Consider the following 18,532-nt stretch of genomic DNA (forward strand, 5'->3'; position numbering starts at 1 on the left):
CTTACTTTTATTTTCTGAGTGTTGGAATACCGTTGTTCAAGGAGTTATAAATAATTGTTTATTTTTTCTGCCTTTGTAATAATTAATAGTTAATTATTGTATATTCGAAAACAGCGGCTATTTAAAATTTTACAAATATCTCTCCATCACATTGCAAATGTCTCTTAAAGTCAGTCGTCTTTCTTGATATTCGACAGCAGCGCCTTCACGAATCTTATAGGGTAATCACAGGAAGCCTCGCCCGTCTACGACTGAGCAATCTGCCCAGTCAATGACATGGAAAAGGAGATGGGCGAAAGGGTGTAAGAATACATAAATTCTTATGTTAGAGTTACTTCTTCGTTTAATTTTGTGTGCGATGAGCCATTCGTGGTTAAAACTGCAACCATTGCATTGATGGATACATGTAATTCAGGTACGATCGTAAATTTAGGATTTCTGTTCATTACTTGCAGCTGCTTACAGTCGACGTTGAGATAGTCTTCAGTAACTTAAGGCCAAGGTAACAACCAATACTGGGGAATATTAAACATTGCAGTTGTAACTAAGAAGTAAAATGTTAAAACCCGTGGTGCGGTTTTTTCGATACTGATGGTGTTATTCTACTATTTACAAGTTTAAAATACATCATTTTGTAACTTGTCATTCCTAATTGTACTGTGAATCTAAGTAATCATATAATCCAACTTGAAAACCATATTGATTGAGAGGAATCATTCTTAAAATAAATATTTTCTATTTGTAAATTTTTGATTGTATTTAATCGAGATTAAGAATTAAGTAGTATCAAGTAATTCTTTGGGAAGTTTTCTGTGTTTCTTATTAGTTTTTGTATGAACTTAGAATAGAAGTGAAGCATACTTTTTTTTTTTTTTTTCTTGCCAAAGGTCCCGAGCACATCAGGCTTAATTTTGAAGTGTTTATTATTGCCGTGTTACGGTTACATTCACATACTTGAAATACCGTACTTGAAATAAATAAAGATAATAAGTTAAGTTTGTACTAATGTTTTCAATAGAAATTTACTCCGTGCATACGATTACTTGATTCTGCAACATATATAATAATTACACTATAATTAATGATTTCATGTGACCTTTTTAGTTTAATAGAAAACTAACTGGATCGCCTGAAATTTAAAAGGTCTAAGCTAAATTAAAATTTAGTAAAAATCTTAAGATAAGTCCTGAGATTCCAATAATAAACGTGGGTGAAGAGTTCTGTCTCTCTCTCTCACTCACTCAGCTTGTGTGTTTGTTTTCTAATACCCTTTCAGTAATCGTATTTTTTGTTTCTGTTTGAGCTATCGTGAATGTGTATTTTTATTAAGTTATACTTCTTCACTTGGTATTGGATAGAGGGAGAGAAAATACCATAGCACAGAGAATGGAAAGTTAAAACTATTTTATTTAATCTTTAATGCTTTTAACAATAATTTGAAATCAGATGATGATTCAAAGTTGTGTGTTTTCCAATGCATAAAGTCAATTTTATTTTGTTTTGGCTGTTTGCAGTCACTACTTTTATGTAAAAAAAGTTCTGTTTGTTGTATCTGCTTTACTCTTACAGGATTATTTATTGAAAATATGATCTCCTTTTAAATTGGTCTTTGAAGAAAAGCTTTTGATATCATTATCGTGTTCAACAAATAGTAATTAACTAAGGGATTTGGGAAATGAGAGAGGAGAGTTGCTCAAAATCTAATTAATTTGATTTCTTGTTATATTAATTTTCTAGTTCAGTTTAACCTCTATATTCTTGTTCTCATATAATGTGTAACTGCTGCTCACATTACTGAAATATTTCTTTTTGGTGAAGGAAATGTGAGTGCTTCTGTTGGTGTATATAGACGTACTGATGTTAATGTCATAGTTTATCTCATACAGTTCTTGCTCTGTTTGTTGTCTGTCATCTTTGTTCACTTTGCCCAGTACAGGATGAAAACATAGATATCAACCTGACTCTGGTGGAATTATTGTATATTAGTACTTTTATTTAAAATTTAATAATTTTCTTTTGCTTAGTTTTGGTCTTACTTTTATTTCCTGAAGAAAGAACCGATTGCCATTGACTTCCTTTTGTGGAAGCTTTTGAATCAGTTTCATTTTGTGAAACTGGTATGGAAGATTCTGAGCTTGCATGTTTTGTCTTAGGCTTGCTTAGTGACTGTAGGTGGTCTTCAGTAGAAGAAGAGTATTTAACTTAATTATTTGGCTCTTCATTTGAATAAGTTCAGCTTCATGTGATTAAGAAACTTAAAGAGTAACAAGTTGATTATATTATATTTTAGAAGGAGATTGTACCTTTCAACTTAAGAGTGAGTTAACCTTGGATTGTGCATATGATGTTGAATGAACCCAGTTGGATTTTTTCCCATTCCACAGACAAACCAGCTTTAGTGCATGCAGTTTCACTGCATTGATGCCCCATCACCTGTGCTTGCCGTGGTGCCTCAATACATTGATATCTCATGACCTGCACATTCTAAAGCAGACTCCATCTTACCTGGGGCCATTCGGTTGATAAGGGATTACATGATTAACATGGAGGTGATGAAATTTACTTTCATATAGGGGTCAAAATAGAAAATTTTATGAAATGGAATGTTAGTTAAGAAAATGTTATTTTTAAATATTCAAGTGTGTATATGACATTACTAATGTTGAACTGGAATGGCATTCTAGTGTGCTCTCTAGCATTAGTAGAGGCATATGATGCAAGAAAGCAAGCTTATGCAGCATCAGCCAAAAAAAAATTAAAAAAAAAAAAAAAAACCCTTACACTTCACCCCTCTGTTCGTTCGAAATACCCGTCCATCTGAGCCTTAAATTTATTTCGGCTATCAACTTCCACAAAAAGGGATGAAAGTCCGTTCCACCAACCAACTACCTGCTGGCTAAAGGCAAATTTCCGCACATCTATCCTACATCTGTCTTTCCTCAATTTGAATTTATGCCCTCTCAGGTGATTATTCTGAGCAAGAGGAAGAATCCCATCAGCGTTGAGCATGCTCAAACCATTCAGGGCTTTAAACACCTCTATCAGATCATCTCCCCAGTGCCTAGTCTCCAGACACTAATTTGCAAAACTTAAGCCTTTCTTCGTAAGAGCAACCCTTTGTTCCATTCACTAATCTTGTTGCCCTTCTCTGTCCTCGTTTCAGCAGCTCTATATCCTTCTTGAAATGAGGCCTCCAGACCTGTATCCGCCGACCCGGCTAGCCGAGTGGGTAAAAGTACCTGCCCGGCAACCCAAAGGTCGCAGGTTCGATTCCCGCCTCGGGCTTGGATCAAAGTACTGCAAAAACCTTGGGAGGTGCAATATGGCCACAGAAGCCGATGCGCCAACAACTACCAAATCAAATCAACCAGACCTGTATCCAGTACTCAAGGTGTGGCCTGACCATTGTTTGGCGTCTCTGTAGCCAGGTGGGAAGGAGCAGCAGTGCGTAGCACACACTTCTTGATTAGACCAGGGTTCGAGCCCGTCACCACCAAATACGGAGGATGCGGAAAGCTCAGGGAATGACCACCGCATATCCCGGACCAAAATGGCCTTAGTTGCTAATGCTCCTAAAAACCAAATAACAAACTGACCATTGCCTTATACAAGGGAATAATCACCTCCTTATCCCTGCTAAAAAAAATCCTGTATATCATTGACAAGACACCATGAGCTACTCTTGCAGCCAGTCTGCACTGCTCAGAGAACTTCATATCTGCCTGCACAATTACCCCCAGGTCCTTTTCATTCTCTACCACTGTCAGTGTAGTGCCACAGAGTTGATATGTTGCTCTGGAGTTGCTGTTTCTTATGTGTAGTACTTTACATTTGTCAATGTTAAACTTCAATTGCCACCTCTCAGCCCATCTGCTCAACCTTTCCAGATCCTGTTGCAGCAGCATAGCATCAGTAGTGTCCTTAACAACCCTGCCAACCTTTGTATCGTCTGCAAACTTGGACATTAAGCTTGATATACCATCATCAATATTATTTATAAATACAGAAAACAATAATGGACCCAACAATGAACCCTGAGGGACTCCACTAATAACATTAGTCCACGATGAGCAGTGTCCATTGATTACCACTCTATCTTCTCCCCCTCAACCATCCATTTATCCATAGCAGCAATTTGCCTCCAGTGCCACTCTGCTCCAATTTGTTCAGCAGTCTTCCATGTGCAACAGTATCAAAAGCCTAAGATCCAAGTATATAATATCAAAGTTATTCCCTACATCCAGTTCTTTTGTAACTGCATCATAGTATCCAATCAAATTGGTCAGGCAAGACTTCCCCTTAACAAAACCATGCTGTGTCCGAGCTATAACTGAAGTCTTGTCTAGATGAGCCTGCAGTGCTGCTTTAACCAGTGCCTCCATTAATTTTCCTGGAACAGAAGTTAAACTCGCAGGTCTATAATTACTTGTCTCAACCTTTGATCCTCCTTTGTGAATTGGAGTCACATTTGCACATCTCCAGTCTATGGGTACCTCCCCTGAGTCCAAGGAAGCTCTCATAATTATGGCTAAGGGTTTGCTTACTTCCTTTGCTGCCTCCTTTAATATAACTGGATAGATCCCATCCACCCCGGGTGCCTTTCTTGTGTTTATCCTCAACAATTTCTCCTACACTTTACTCTCAGTTATTACAAGATTATCAAGCTTACTTGCCAGAGTTGAATACACCTCTGGCATTCCCCTCACTGAATAACTCCTCATGTGTGAATGTCGATGCAAAATATTCATTTAGTTTGTTAGCTACCTGAGCAGGATCATCAACAGTTGAACCATCGATATCAAGTGGACCAATCTGATTCATCCCTTTCCTTCTAGAGTTTACATAAGAAAAGAACTCTTTGCTGTTTTTCTTTGCATCCCTTGCCAAAGATTTCTCGTAATCAGCCTTCACCTGCCTAACCTCCTTTGTAATTTGGTTACAGATCAACTTATATCTATCATAGGCTTCTGTGTCATGTGTTAATTTGTAAGTATCCCATGCATTTTTCTTCTCTGCCATATGTCTCATTAGTTCATCTGACATCCATTTAGGCCTAAACCTTGAACAATATTTCTTCTTCTTCTTATTATTATTATTATTATTATTAGCCATATGGTGCAAGGAAGCCTGAGGCTTATGCTGCACCAGCCAAAAAAAAAAAAAAAAATTCTGCATTACCCTGAGAGAGAGAGACAGAGAGAGAGAGAGGAGGGGGGGGGAGAGAAAAAGTAGAAGGGAATCACCAAGAAAGAGAAGAATGATGATATCCAGCTCAGGACCCTTTGTTTGCCAAGCCCATACATCTCCAGATGTGAGCCCCAGGGGTGAATAGTTGGCATGTAAAGCCTAGTAGCTTCCAAGATAAGTTCTTTGAATGCTTCCCATTTTGAATTTGCTATTGGTAACATCATCAGTTGGTCCCACTGTATAGAATTTAAATACTGTCTCAGACCATCGTAGTTGCCTTTACGAAAGTAATAACCCTTCCCTTTACCCCTGATGGTAGTTACTTTTACTCTTTGAGTAAATCCCACTTTGGCACACTGTGATCACTGTCACCTAGTGGTTCCTTTATCTGCAGATTCTTAATGCATGAAGAATCACTACTGACAATCAAATCAAGAGTATTACTCCCTCTAGTTGCCTCCCGAACATGCTGATGTAGAAGACAATCATCCCATAAATCCACAAAAGCCTTGCTAGTGTGTGAGTGACCAACCCACAAATTCTAGTCAATATCTGGGAAATTAAAATCCCCCATTATAAGACTCTCTGATTTACTGGCTCACTCTATTTCCCTGTACAGTTTCTTATTAAACTCATCAGAGTTATTAGGCCTATAGCACACTCCTACTCAATTTTGATCTCCTAATGCTTATGCCACACCAAACTGACTTGACACTGCACTGTCCAGCGATGTCGACTGGCTTCACTTCCTTGGATTTTGTGTGTTTCTTAACTAATAGCATAACCCCTCCTCCCTTCCTATCCTGTCTATCCTTTCTGTAGATGTTGTACTCCCCAAATTTCAGTTCTGCATTCCTTATCCATACACTTTATCCACAAATTAGTGCTGTCTGTATGACACCATGTCTCTGATATCCCAACAATGCTTATATCACACCAAACTGACTTGACACTGCACTGTCCAGCGATGTCGAATGGCTTCACTTCCTTGGATTTTGTGTTTCTTAACTAATAGCATAACCTCTCCTCCCTTCCTATCCTGTCTATCCTTTCTGTAGATGTTGTACTCCCCAAATTCCAGTTCTGCATTCCTTATATCTGTGTGACACCACGTCTCTGATATCCAAACAATATCTGCCTTTGATGTTTTGAGCAATACCTCAAAATTCATCTTCCAGTCTGCTAGCATTGGTGTACACGCAAATATACATGCCCCTGTTCCTATTCTTAGCTATCCTAACACAACCCTTGTGTTTGCTTGTACCACAATGACTCCCAGCAGTCTCTGAAATGAGGCTCTGATTCATTCCAAACTATACTTTCATAATAATCAACTTTCAGAAATAGAAGGTCACATTTTTTAAATTTATTTGTAGATGCATGTAATCTTCGGAGCAATTCTAGCCTTGCTATATTAGTTTCTTCTGGATATTACAATTTTACCCCTTCAGAGGGCAACCATTAGATATGGAGTGTATACTTGGATATACTTGTTTGTTGTGATAGATTTTCAATGTCAGTGATGTACACAGGGGCATACCTAGGGTATGTGGTGCCTGGGTGCCAATTGCAATTTTTCGTCCCCCCCCCTTTAAAATTTTCTTCATACATGTATGTAAGTTTCAGTTGCCCCTTGAAATTTTGTGCCTGGGTGCAGTACACCCCTTGCATCCCCCCAGGATAGCCCGCCCCTGGATGCAGAAACCATTTTATCTGCATTGTCCTTAGACACATTGCAAAGCCATACTTTCAGCTTGTTGTTTTCCAGTTATCACATCGGGTGTTCTTACTTCTTGAGCCTGTTTTAAAAGCAAATGACATATTCATTAATTTTCCACTCAACCTATTTGGTTAATTGCCATTATTGATGCTGTCAATATTGAAATAGGATTATTTGTAAGAAATTTTTAGATCTGCATAAGCTGTTTATATACTATTCAGATTTAGAACTAATAGTTATTAAAAAAAGAAAAAAAAGTACCAACTGCAGGAGATTTTTTTTATGCCTGCATAGGTTATATACTGTCCACAGGTGATCTTTTTATTTGTATTATTCAATTTTGACAAGTTGCACTGAAATTATTAAACCATATTTTTCATTTATTATAATTTCAAAGATTAATAAAATAGACTGAATAATTCAGTTTTACTGAGTAATATAATTTGCTTTTCATTTCCTGATGTTATTTTATAATTTGTTGCATCATACAATAAATTTGTATATTATTGACTGTGGATATTATTTTTTTATCTCCCCCCCCAAAATTTTTCTAAGGGGGAGCAACCCCAGCTACAACCAAGGAGGCGATGCACTTACAGAGTGCCCAATTCCTTTGTTACGATGCACTCAGATCCAAAAATGTCTCTTGATGGCTTCTCATTCTGTGTGGTTGTAAAGAACTTTCTGACATTCATATTTTCAAATTACATTAGAGTACAGTACTTCAAGGTTCTCTTTTTTTTTTTTTTTTTTAAGGCGCCTCCGTAGCCAGGTGGGCAGGAGCAGTAGTGCGTAGCACATAGCACATGCTTCTTGATTAGACCAGGGTTCGAGCCTGTGACCACCAAATACGGAGGATGCGGAAAGTTCAGGGAATGACCACCGCATATCCCAGGAGCAATATGGCCTTAGTTGCTAATGCTCCTAAAAAAAACCAAAATAAAATAATCTCTTTTTTTACTCGCTCTTTTTCTTTTGTGTATTACCTTTGTGCAGGGTTGACCTTAAGCTGGCGGGCGGGTATTTCCAATAGCTAATTGTGCCAACATCATCTTCCACAGATGATATAGTTCCTATGCATGAAAAATTAAAGGATTGTTAGCCATGATTGACAATCCTTTAATTTTTCATACCATTGGATTATTTTACTGTGATATTTCACTCTTTAGATCAGGGCTTCCTTCAATGGTTTGTAGTCCCAAGACCTCTGTAAACTGACTGAATTTTGTCTTTTAGCACAATTGGTATTTTTAATATTTATTATTATTTTTTCTATTTATATATACTTTCCACAGTACTGTCCATTTGTTTCACCATTTATGTTTAGTGCTGTCTTGGGTTCCTGCACTTTTACCATTCAAACTGTTTATGATCTGTAATTTTTCATGTTCATTTGGATTTTCAGTCATTCTCTTTAGTGGCTTTCTGAATTTATCACTTTAGGTTAATATATTTTTAAAATTATTTTGGCATTTTACTTTTATATCTTAAGTTAAATTTTATAACCATGGGACAATTATAAATTGTTAAGGGAAACAGTCTTACAATAAGTGCAAGATAGCGTGTAACCAAGTTAGTCGTGGAGTTAGGCAGGCTATGGAAGATTACGCAAACTGCTTGGCTAAGAGTAAAGAAAAAGCAAGGAATTCTTTTTGTATGTTAACACTATAAGGAAAGAGATCATTCACATTCGTTCACTGCATATGAATACTATAACTATTGATGATTCTTTAGAGATTGTTGATAAACTGAATAAACATTTTACATCTACATGAAGAAGATTTTAGAGATGAGGTTAGCAGAAAGCCTATCTTTTTTTTTTTTTTTTTTGGTAGTTGTTGGCGCATCGGCTTCTGTGGCCATAATGCACCTCCCAAGGTTTTTGCAGTACTTTGATCCAAGCCCGAGGTGGGATTCGAACCTGCAACCTTTGGGTTGCCAGGCAGGCACTTTACCCACCTGGCTAGCCCGGTCGGCGAAAGCCTATCAAATACTGACTTGGAGCTAAATGATTTCATTATAACAGAAAGTAAGGTTGTAGAGAAATTGCTGTGACTAAAAGTGAACAAAGTGCATGGGCTGATGAAATCTATCTAGTTATATTAAGAGAAGCTGCAAAAGAGGTAGCCAAACTTTTGGCCATAATGAGATCATCTTTAGATTCAGGGGAAGTGTCTGTAGATTAGAGATGTGCAAGTGTATATCCTATTCACAAGGTTGATTCACAGGTTGAAGTGGGTAGCTATAGACCTGTCAGTTTAGCTTCTGTGCTTGGGGAAAATAATGGTATTATTAGTTAAAGAAATAATGCAAGAACTTTTTGATAGCAGTGGAGTCGTAAGACCATTGCAGCATGGGTGGATTAAAGGGGGATTATGCCTCAGAAATCTGATTAGCTGCTATGAGGTTATCACAAAGGAACTGGACGCAAAGAATAATTCTGACCTAATCTACTTAATTTTGGTAACGCCTTTGATGTATATAATGTTAACACCAGGAGTGAGAGGAATGATATTGGTCCATTTGATATAATCGGTATTACTATTGATGATGCTTTACAGATTGTTGATAAACTGCATAGGGGTATGTTTACGACAAAAGACTTTGGTTCTTCAAATTGCAGCACTTGGAAAATTGCAAGGAGAGTTGAAGTAGTTAAGGCTTTAAATGGATTGAGTAAACTTAATGATGATGGTATTCTAAACCTTTCTCGGACAACATGGAGATATAAATTTAAATTGATAAAGGATGACTGTAGGATAGGTGTGAAAATTTGCTTTCAGCCAGAGAGTGATTGTTGGAACAAACTACCATTTGGTTTTGTGGAAGTAGGTAGTTTGAATAAATTTATAGAAGAATTAGACATATTATTAGAGGAGATGGATAGATGAGTTGGGTATGTTTTTTTTTTTTTTTTTTTTTTTTCTGCCTGCTTCTCTAAGTTGCTTTCTTGTATCATTTGCCAGTACTCATAATAATAATATTTAACCACATATACGATTGTTGTATAAATTGTAGGAATTTGGCATTAGGGGCAAGTTACTAATATGGATAAAGGAAAGGTTAAGTGGTTATTAATGGCCACCACCCTTTGTGGAGTAATTTGTTGAGTGGAGTTATGCAGGGGCTGGTGTTGGGCTTTTTAATGCATTATTAGTTGATGATATTGATGTAGGTGTTTCATGTTTGATGTCTAAGTTTGCTGCTCATACAAAGGGACACAGTAGTTAATGATAGTAAATAGGATATGCTACTTTAAGAAGTTCTTGATAAATTAAGCAGATGGACTGTAAAATGGCAATCGAGGTTTAACAGTGATAAATGTATGGTATTGCATTTGGGTTAGTGGTAATCCCAGAATAAGATATCATTTATGTGGTACGGAACTCAAAATAGCGGAGTATGAAAAAGAATAATGGCAAATTATGAAAAAAACAAACAGTTCACCCATTCATACCCCTCAAGAATTTGTCTAATTCTTCCTTTAATTTATTCAGCTCATCCACTTCCACAACAATAGATGGACGCCCATTCCAACAATCAACCACCCGCTGACTAAAGGCAAACTTCCGCACTTCTATCCTGCAACCAACCTTCCTCAACTTGAATCTATGCCTCCTCATGTGCATAGTCTCAGCAAATGGAAGAATGCCATTAACATTCAGCTTACTCAATCCATTCAAGGATTTAAACACCTCAATCAAATCTCCCCACAGGTGCCTAGCCTCGAGATGCAATTTGCAGAACTGAAGCCTTTCTAGGTAAGAGCACCCTTTTGTTCCCTTCACCAATCTGGTTGCCCTTCTCTGCACCTGTTCCAGCAGATCTACATCCTTTCTAAAATTAGGCATCCAGACCTGTATACAATACTCAAAAGTGCAGCCTAATCATGGCCTTATACAATGGGATAATCACCTCCTTATCCCTGCTAGCAAAGTTTCTGTATACAGGGTGGGTCTCAGTAAATAGTACAAAAGAAAAAGGCGATAGTCAGAACTCATGTATGGCTACACAAAATTTATTTATGGCTGTCAGATTTACACAAATTGCGATTACTGATACACCAAAAACCATGTCTATGTCTTGAATATAACATCTAGCAAATGACTTCCATTGGCGTTGATGCATTTCTGCAGGCGCTTCCGGAAGCACCTCATGACATCCTGAATCATTTCCTGGGGAATGGCATCAATCTCTTCTCGAATTGCAGTCTTCAAATCCCCAATACTGTGTACCTGCTGGGAGAAAACTTTGTCTTTGAGACATCCCCAAAGAAAAAAGTCTGGGGCTGTCAGGTCTGGAGACCTAACTGCCCACATGACATCCCCAAATCGTGAGATCAGTCGATATGGAAAGAACTGCTTCAGCTTAGCCATCGTGTTGTGGGCTGTAGCGCCATCTTGTTGGAACCATGTTGTGTGGAGAATACCTTTTCTCCGTACTTCTGGAATGAAAAAGTTCTCAATCATGTTCCCATACTGCTCGGCATTGATAGTCACTGTGTGTTCGTTGTCTTCAAAAAATACGGCCTCACAATGCTGGTGGAAACTCCGATAGCACACCACATGACGACCTTTGGGCTACTGTGAGGTTTTTCATGAAGAAGGTGCGGGTTGCTGTCTGCCCAGTAACAGAAGTTTTGCTTATTCACAAACCCATTAAGATGAAGTTCACTTCATCAGACATAACCAGAGAAGTGAAAATTAACTCATCCTACTCCAATATCTCAAGGAATTTTGTGCAGAAGTCTCGCCTGCTCACTTTATCTGCCGGCCGTAACTCTTGAACAATTTGTGCGGTTCGAACTTTAAATCAAATTTCACAATCCGACACAGGGAACTGCGACATATGTTCAGTGTCCTTGCATGGCGACGAACCGATCGCTGGGGACTTTGCTGCTGAGCCTCACGGACTTGTTGGACATTGTCAGGCATACGCACTGTCTTTTGGAGCCCCTCATGCTTCTTATCAGTGATTGAACTTGTTTTTTGCCACTGTTTCATCCACCTTGATGTTGTCCTTCCGTCAGGAACATGGAAATCGGGGTCATTTCTATGGCGCAACTCACGCTGCACGGCTATAACACTTCTCACACATGTAGGCCTCCACAGCCTGAATATGCACCTGCACTGGCCAGTGACTCATGGCAAACTAAATGGCATACTTTTGTGTTCCGGTAGGGCAAGACATTTGGCGCCACCACACTTTCCTATCTGCAGAGTTGCCACTTGTTATTGTACTATTTACCGAGACTCACCCTGTATCATTGACAAAACCCTGTAAGCTGTCCTGGCAGCATGTCTGACTGCACAATTACCACAGGTCTTTTTTATTCTCTACTACCCTGAATGTAGTACCACATTCACTATAAGTTACTCTGGGGTTATTGCTACCCATATGCAGTACCTTGCATCTGTCAATGTTAAACTTCAACTGCCATTTCTCAGCCCACTGACTCAATTTTCCTAGATTTCTCTTGTTGCAGTAGCTCACCCTACCAAACTTAGACATTAAGCCTGATATACTTTCATCAGTATCATTGATAAACATTGAAAACAACAATGGGCCCATCAGTGAACCCTGGCGAACTCCAGTAATAACATTATTCCACGAAGAACAGTGCCCATTGGTAACTGTTCTCTGTCTTCTTCCACTTAACCATCCCTTTATCCATAGCAGTAACCTGCCCTTAATGCCACAATTTTCTAGTTTGTACAGTAGTCTTTTATGTGCAACAGTATCAAAAGCCTTCCTGAAATCCAAGTATATGATGTAAAAATTATTTTTTGCATCAAGTTCCTTGGTCACTGTATCATAGTAACATCAGATTGGTTAGAGAAGACCTCCCCTTAACAAATCCATGCTGTGATTGCAGTATAATTGCATACCTGTCCTGAGGTCCTGCATTACTTCTTTAACCAGTGATTCCATCATTTTCCCTGGAACAGACATTAAGCGAACACGTCTGTGATTATTTATGTCGCCTTTTGATCCCTCTTTATGAATTGGGGATACATTTGCATGTCTCCAGTCCATAGGGACCTTCTCTGAATCCAAAGATTCTACCAGGTAAGACTGGGATTCTGTAAATATTCCTACCAGGGAAGACTGGGATTATGTAAATTGTGGTCTCTGTAAACTAGTCCTGTGTGGTGTAACCTAATTGAAGTGTATAAATCCTTTTTTTTATTTATTGTATTAAGTGGTCTCAGACAGCTTTACTGGCAACACTGCAATCTATTTACAGTGCTGTACCACTAACAACGTTGATATACAATTACCTCAGATTCCCTTGTAGAGGGTCAGTTTGTTCTTAATGTAATGTCCATATCACAATGCAATACAATGAGGGTATCTGACACTATGAAGTCTCAACATAAAATTGTGATGATCTCTGAGGATCCAGTTGACACTTGTATGTTGACTATGAAGATTCAAAATGAGAAGTACAATCCAGGAAGGAAATGTCTAAACCAGGAATTATGGTCATAATGAAGAAGTTAACTTTTCCTCAAACCTGAACAGTCCCAACTGTATGGCAGTTAACAGTAAAGGGGAATACCTCAATCAGTCTTCATGTACAGTCCCTGAACCACAATAACACTACAACATCACAGGTCATCCAGCGAGGAGGTAACCACAATGCAATCCAACAGGCTCATTGTGATGGTCTCTGGAGCCCCATTTTCTCTGATACATGCCTCCCCGAAAAGCGTCAGCAGTCTACTCAACAACTGCTCTGAATCACCCGTTAGTGCAGTGGTTTTCGACCATTTTTTTTAATGATGGCACTCTTATGTAATTTATTTTATTTTGTAGCACCCCACTCAATTTGCTACCTTAAATAAATAAATAAATAAATAAAAAAAAAAGATTAAGTAATTTAAACCTAAATTATGTACTATCACTGGAATGTTTTTGCGGCACCCCAGTTGAAAACCAGTGTTAGGGAAGAGGCATCTGGAGCTTACTTAGAAGCCATAGTGTCACAGGCCAGACTCCCATCTATAATTGGAACGGTACCACTCACTCTGTGTTCACCTGATATTTCATATTCACCATCAGAAAGACACAAATGGCCCTGGTAACCTATATGTCATTAAATTTGACAGCAACAACAACCTGTGTCCACCCTGTCTACCATAATAATATTCTGCTCTAATGTTGGCACATCATGACCTTTTCAAGCCCTTTTTAACTGTCATTCAGTATCTGGCTCATGCTCCTTCAGTGGCCTTTTGTACTAACAGTTGTTCACATCCAGGAGTAAGGGGATAGAGATTAAGAACTTCTTCAATTAATTGTTCCCTCAAGTCACAATACTTTATCATGGAAAAGGTGGTTCCAATCTTTTGGGAATCCACAAGTACACTTAGTGATTCCAAATTCCCCTAACTTTGCAAAAAAAGAACCATGTCCAGTCAAAAGATAAGTTGTATGGAGATTGGGATTAAACCAAGTTGTCCACTGTTTAACCTTATAGCATTTACCATTGGAAAAAAATTTTTCTTCACTCCTTTCACATAATTGCTCCAATGTTCTTGTTACCATTTTACCAGTTCTGTCCATAGACGCTTTCTTTCCTCTTTGTAACTCGCATCACAGTCTATTTCAAGTGACACAGTTATATGGAAACGCCTTTCTTAGATGATAAATCATTGATTGAAACACCAAGTGTAAATCCAGTGGTAGGCGACCTGTCAAACTTGTAGTGCATCAGTAGACACAGTTCAACAGGCCATATACATCTTCAGTAGAATAGATTGCTGAATTGAAAAGATCTTTTGCACATTGAATTTCTGCAAAGAAGAGCTCACCAGTATCTTTACTCTTGCTGGGATGAAGCACACAAGGGATGTAGAAATTTAAATTGGGATTTAAATTTGCATTTAAATTATGCAGAATAGCTACATAAATGAATGTTCTTGTTTATGCCCCAGCACAACTACCAGGTCAAAGGAGTTTGCTAAATCATTAATCATATTTAGCAGTCACGTGGGCTTGAACCACAGTCTGTTTAAAGATTGTGTTACTGCACTCTTGCACCTGAACAGTTGGCAATGTCATGTGTGGAAACTTACATTGACTCAAAGAGTAATCAATTGTTGGAATAAACTTCTGCTTTGTGCCATGGAGGTTGGTAGTTTGAATACATTTAAGGTAAGTTTGGCCAAATTATTGTAAGCAGTGGGCAAATTTTTTATTTATTTATTTTTTTGACTAGTGCTTTGCTGTGTCATATTGCCAGTACTAATGCTGAATTTATTATTTAACAATTAGTATTACAATCCTTTACCTCCAATTTTGTTGTTTTGCCTTATTAATATTTATTTCTTAATATAAATTTAATTGTTATAATAGCTATTATATAATACTAATGAACAAGATAGTGTTCCTTTTTTTTTTTTTTTTTTCAATTGACCTATGGGTCTGCAGGTTGTCTTTATATTATATATATATTATATCTATATATTATAATTTAGTCTATACAGTATTTAAGGGCAAAGGCCTCATGCTACGAGGTAGAATGACTAATATGTAGGTTAGTGCAAATGCATCATTTTAACATAGCTATCTACCAAGTTAAATTAATTAATTTAATTAATTAAACTACTTTGGTAGATTAGCTATGTTAAAATGATGCATTTGCACTAACCTACATATTATAATTTAGTTTAAGTAATTAACCTTAAAAACCATCATATTATAGTTTAAAACATATACAGCCATTTCCTGATCAACATAACTACAATATTCAGGGCAATGTCTAGCATGGACAGGATATTATGCTCCGGGATAAGATGAGTACAAACTTTATAGTCTTCCTTATATACGTTTTGCTTTTCTTCATCTGGACTGTTAGGGTTACTGTGAGCAGGAGTGATTATTTCTATCCTAATTTCACCTCCTGTTAGCAAAAATGCCATACAACCAATATAACAATAATAGATAAATCAAAGTGAATATCTACCTATTTCATGTTCTTTTCAGCACAGCATGAGACCTGCTTAGTAGTCTTAATCTAAAACTAAATGTAGTATGACACTAGAAAATATGAAAAAGTTAATATACTTTAGTTGAAAGATTTATTTTTTATGGTTTATAAATTATATATATTATTTATTTTTTTAATATCAATATTTTCCATATAGCAGTCAGAGCGAGTAAATTTTTTTCATAAAATTTTATAGAGATCTCTTTTAGAAGTTTGAGCTATTCCAAATTTCATTAAAATCAGACAAGCAGAAATCTGACTTTTTTCTCCCCCCCCCAGTACATCTCAGTTATTCATATTCAAGATGTTACTGTAATTTAATTTTACTCATAACAATTAGCAGAGGTGCTATAAATTCTGTTTGTGGTGCACTCATTTGGTGAATGAGTGAGCAATATAGTACTTGCACAAAATTGTGTTCAAGCATTGTATGTCTTAAAGTGATAGGTTTTGTAGATGTTTTTTATTATTATTAATTTATTAAATATATGAATGAATTATTTTTGCACTGTAATTAAATTTTACTAATATAATGTAATTAGTTGAGGTGCTAAAAATTCTGTTTGTGGTGTATTGTTTGGGGAATAAGCTGGAAAAGGGGCAGATGTGCAGAAAAGAAATCCTCTTTGCAGAAAAGGTTTTGAGAAGTTTTTTTTTTTATTAATTTACTAAAGATATTAACAGATTATTGTTATTTTTTTTTATTAATGACAAAAAATACACAAAATAACTTGTTTCAATTTTTGTTAAAGTCCAGGAGGAAATATGTGCATTACAAAACGTTCAGTGAATATTATGTTGAAGTACATGCATTAAAGTCTAAAAAATTGCTTTTTATATTATTAATTCGGTATTTACTTTCATTTCTATTAATCTCAGAAATTGTAAATTTCAATTAATTTATAAGGGGAAATATAAAATTAATGCAATGCGTATTTTACCTCACCTATTTATGTTTGAATTAACTAACCAACTTCTTTTAACTGTTTCACCATTTTACAGTTGTCTATTGTAAAAAATAACCGAAAACACTCCTTCTCATATTTTGAAAAGTTTCTAATTTGAAGTTAAATTAATAATTTTTCAATAATATATAAATTTATAATATTGTTTATGATTTTGGACTAGTTTGCAGGATTAGAGAACTCTTGGTAATGTTGCTCACAGCCTCAGCTGATGGCTTTCAGGACGACAAAAAGAAGGCCGAAAAATTAATATGTTATGTTCTTTTGGTGTAGACTGAAAATGCACTTGTGAAAGGAGGTTGAGGCTATCTAACATTTACCATTGGCAAATATTTTTTGAAAACATGGTTGCTCTTCTAGTTTTTACCACCATGTATTTAGCTGATATACGTGAATTTTTTCAGCTTGCACCAAGTATTATTTCTCTTGTTTCTCTGTACATGCCTTTCCATGATCATTATATTGAACTAGTTTTGGGGAATAAATTTTTAGATATAATATTGGATTCAGAGTTATCATTTCGTTTACATATGCAGTTTATATGAAGAAAAGTGTTAATTATTTTATAAAATGAAAATGAACTATGTGTGTGTCTGATAAGAGAATAATTGTTATGAAGTATAACTTATATTTGTTTCTATCTACTGTTTTTTCTCTACTGTGGTCAGTGACTTCTCCAACTCTACATCCACTAACTGATTAGAGTTTTGCCTAGCTGCCAGCTATGCAAATTGATATATTTTGACTCTTTCTGCTAATTATTTTCCCATTATAGTTTTTATTTTTTTTATTTGCAAAAGAAAAAAAAAAGTAAAACTCTGAATTCATCATTAAATTTGGAAATTTTAAAAAATTCTGTGAATTTCTACTTAATTTCATGCTTCAGCTGTAGTTAGCAAACTATCCATCAGGTGTGCTAGTCTACTTTGCATAACATGTGGAACATGTGAAATGTTTTGCACACTACAGAATGTTTTACCCTGTATTTTGTCATACTATTAAACTTGTGTTTTTTTGTGTTGTCATGCTTAATTTGATTTCACAGTTTTCTTTAGTAAGATGCCAAAGAAATATGTAGTGTTTAAGAAGACATATATGTACAATTTTTTTCGTGTCATAAAATCTGTAAAAGATAAACTATCTGCTTTATGTACTATATGTTGGTGGAATTTTTTTCCCAGCTTCGTGTTGCAGGAAACACAATGAAATAAGACATTTGCAAACAAATAAACATAATTTTCTGCAATAGAGAATACCCATCTAAACTGTTCAATACCGTTCAAAGCTTAGACTTAAATGGGTGTCAGATGAATTGATGAGACTTTTAGCAGAAAAGAAAAAAGGCATGGGATGCATATCAAGTGATACAGAAGCCTATGGTAGATAAAAACTTGTCTGTAATCAAGTCACAAAGGAGGTTAAGCAAACTAAGGCAGACTACAAGAAGCCTCTGGTAACGAATGCAGAGAAAATCGGCAAAGACTTCTTTGCTAAAAGAATAGGTCATACTCATCTGACCTACGTTTATTTACTCACAGGAGACGATCCACCACATTGTTATATAAATCTGACTGTTAAACACATTCTCATTGACTGCCCCTACTATAGACAAGAAAGAACTTTAACCCTGCTATCACTGGTAAATCTTGATAAACCAATAACTTT

General features: G+C 36.5%; 1 protein-coding gene across 2 annotated transcripts in view; it reads left to right on the forward strand.

Moving 5' to 3' along the window:
* The first annotated feature begins 241 nt into the window (after nt 1-241).
* Nucleotides 242-18,532, forward strand: part of LOC150077091 (uncharacterized) — a 347,053-nt gene continuing 328,762 nt past the window's right edge. For both annotated transcript variants that reach the window (XM_090386103.1, XM_090386104.1), the window contains exon 1: nt 242-415. In XM_090386103.1, the coding sequence (XP_090242229.1) occupies nt 397-415 (19 nt within the window). In that variant the 5' untranslated portion in view covers nt 242-396. The remainder of the gene's footprint in view (nt 416-18,532) is intronic.

The sequence above is a fragment of the Mastigoproctus giganteus genome, chromosome 12 (genome assembly GCF_048544385.1).
Source record: "Mastigoproctus giganteus isolate SK-2022 chromosome 12, ASM4854438v1, whole genome shotgun sequence".
NCBI classification, from domain to species: domain Eukaryota; kingdom Metazoa; phylum Arthropoda; class Arachnida; order Uropygi; family Thelyphonidae; genus Mastigoproctus; species Mastigoproctus giganteus.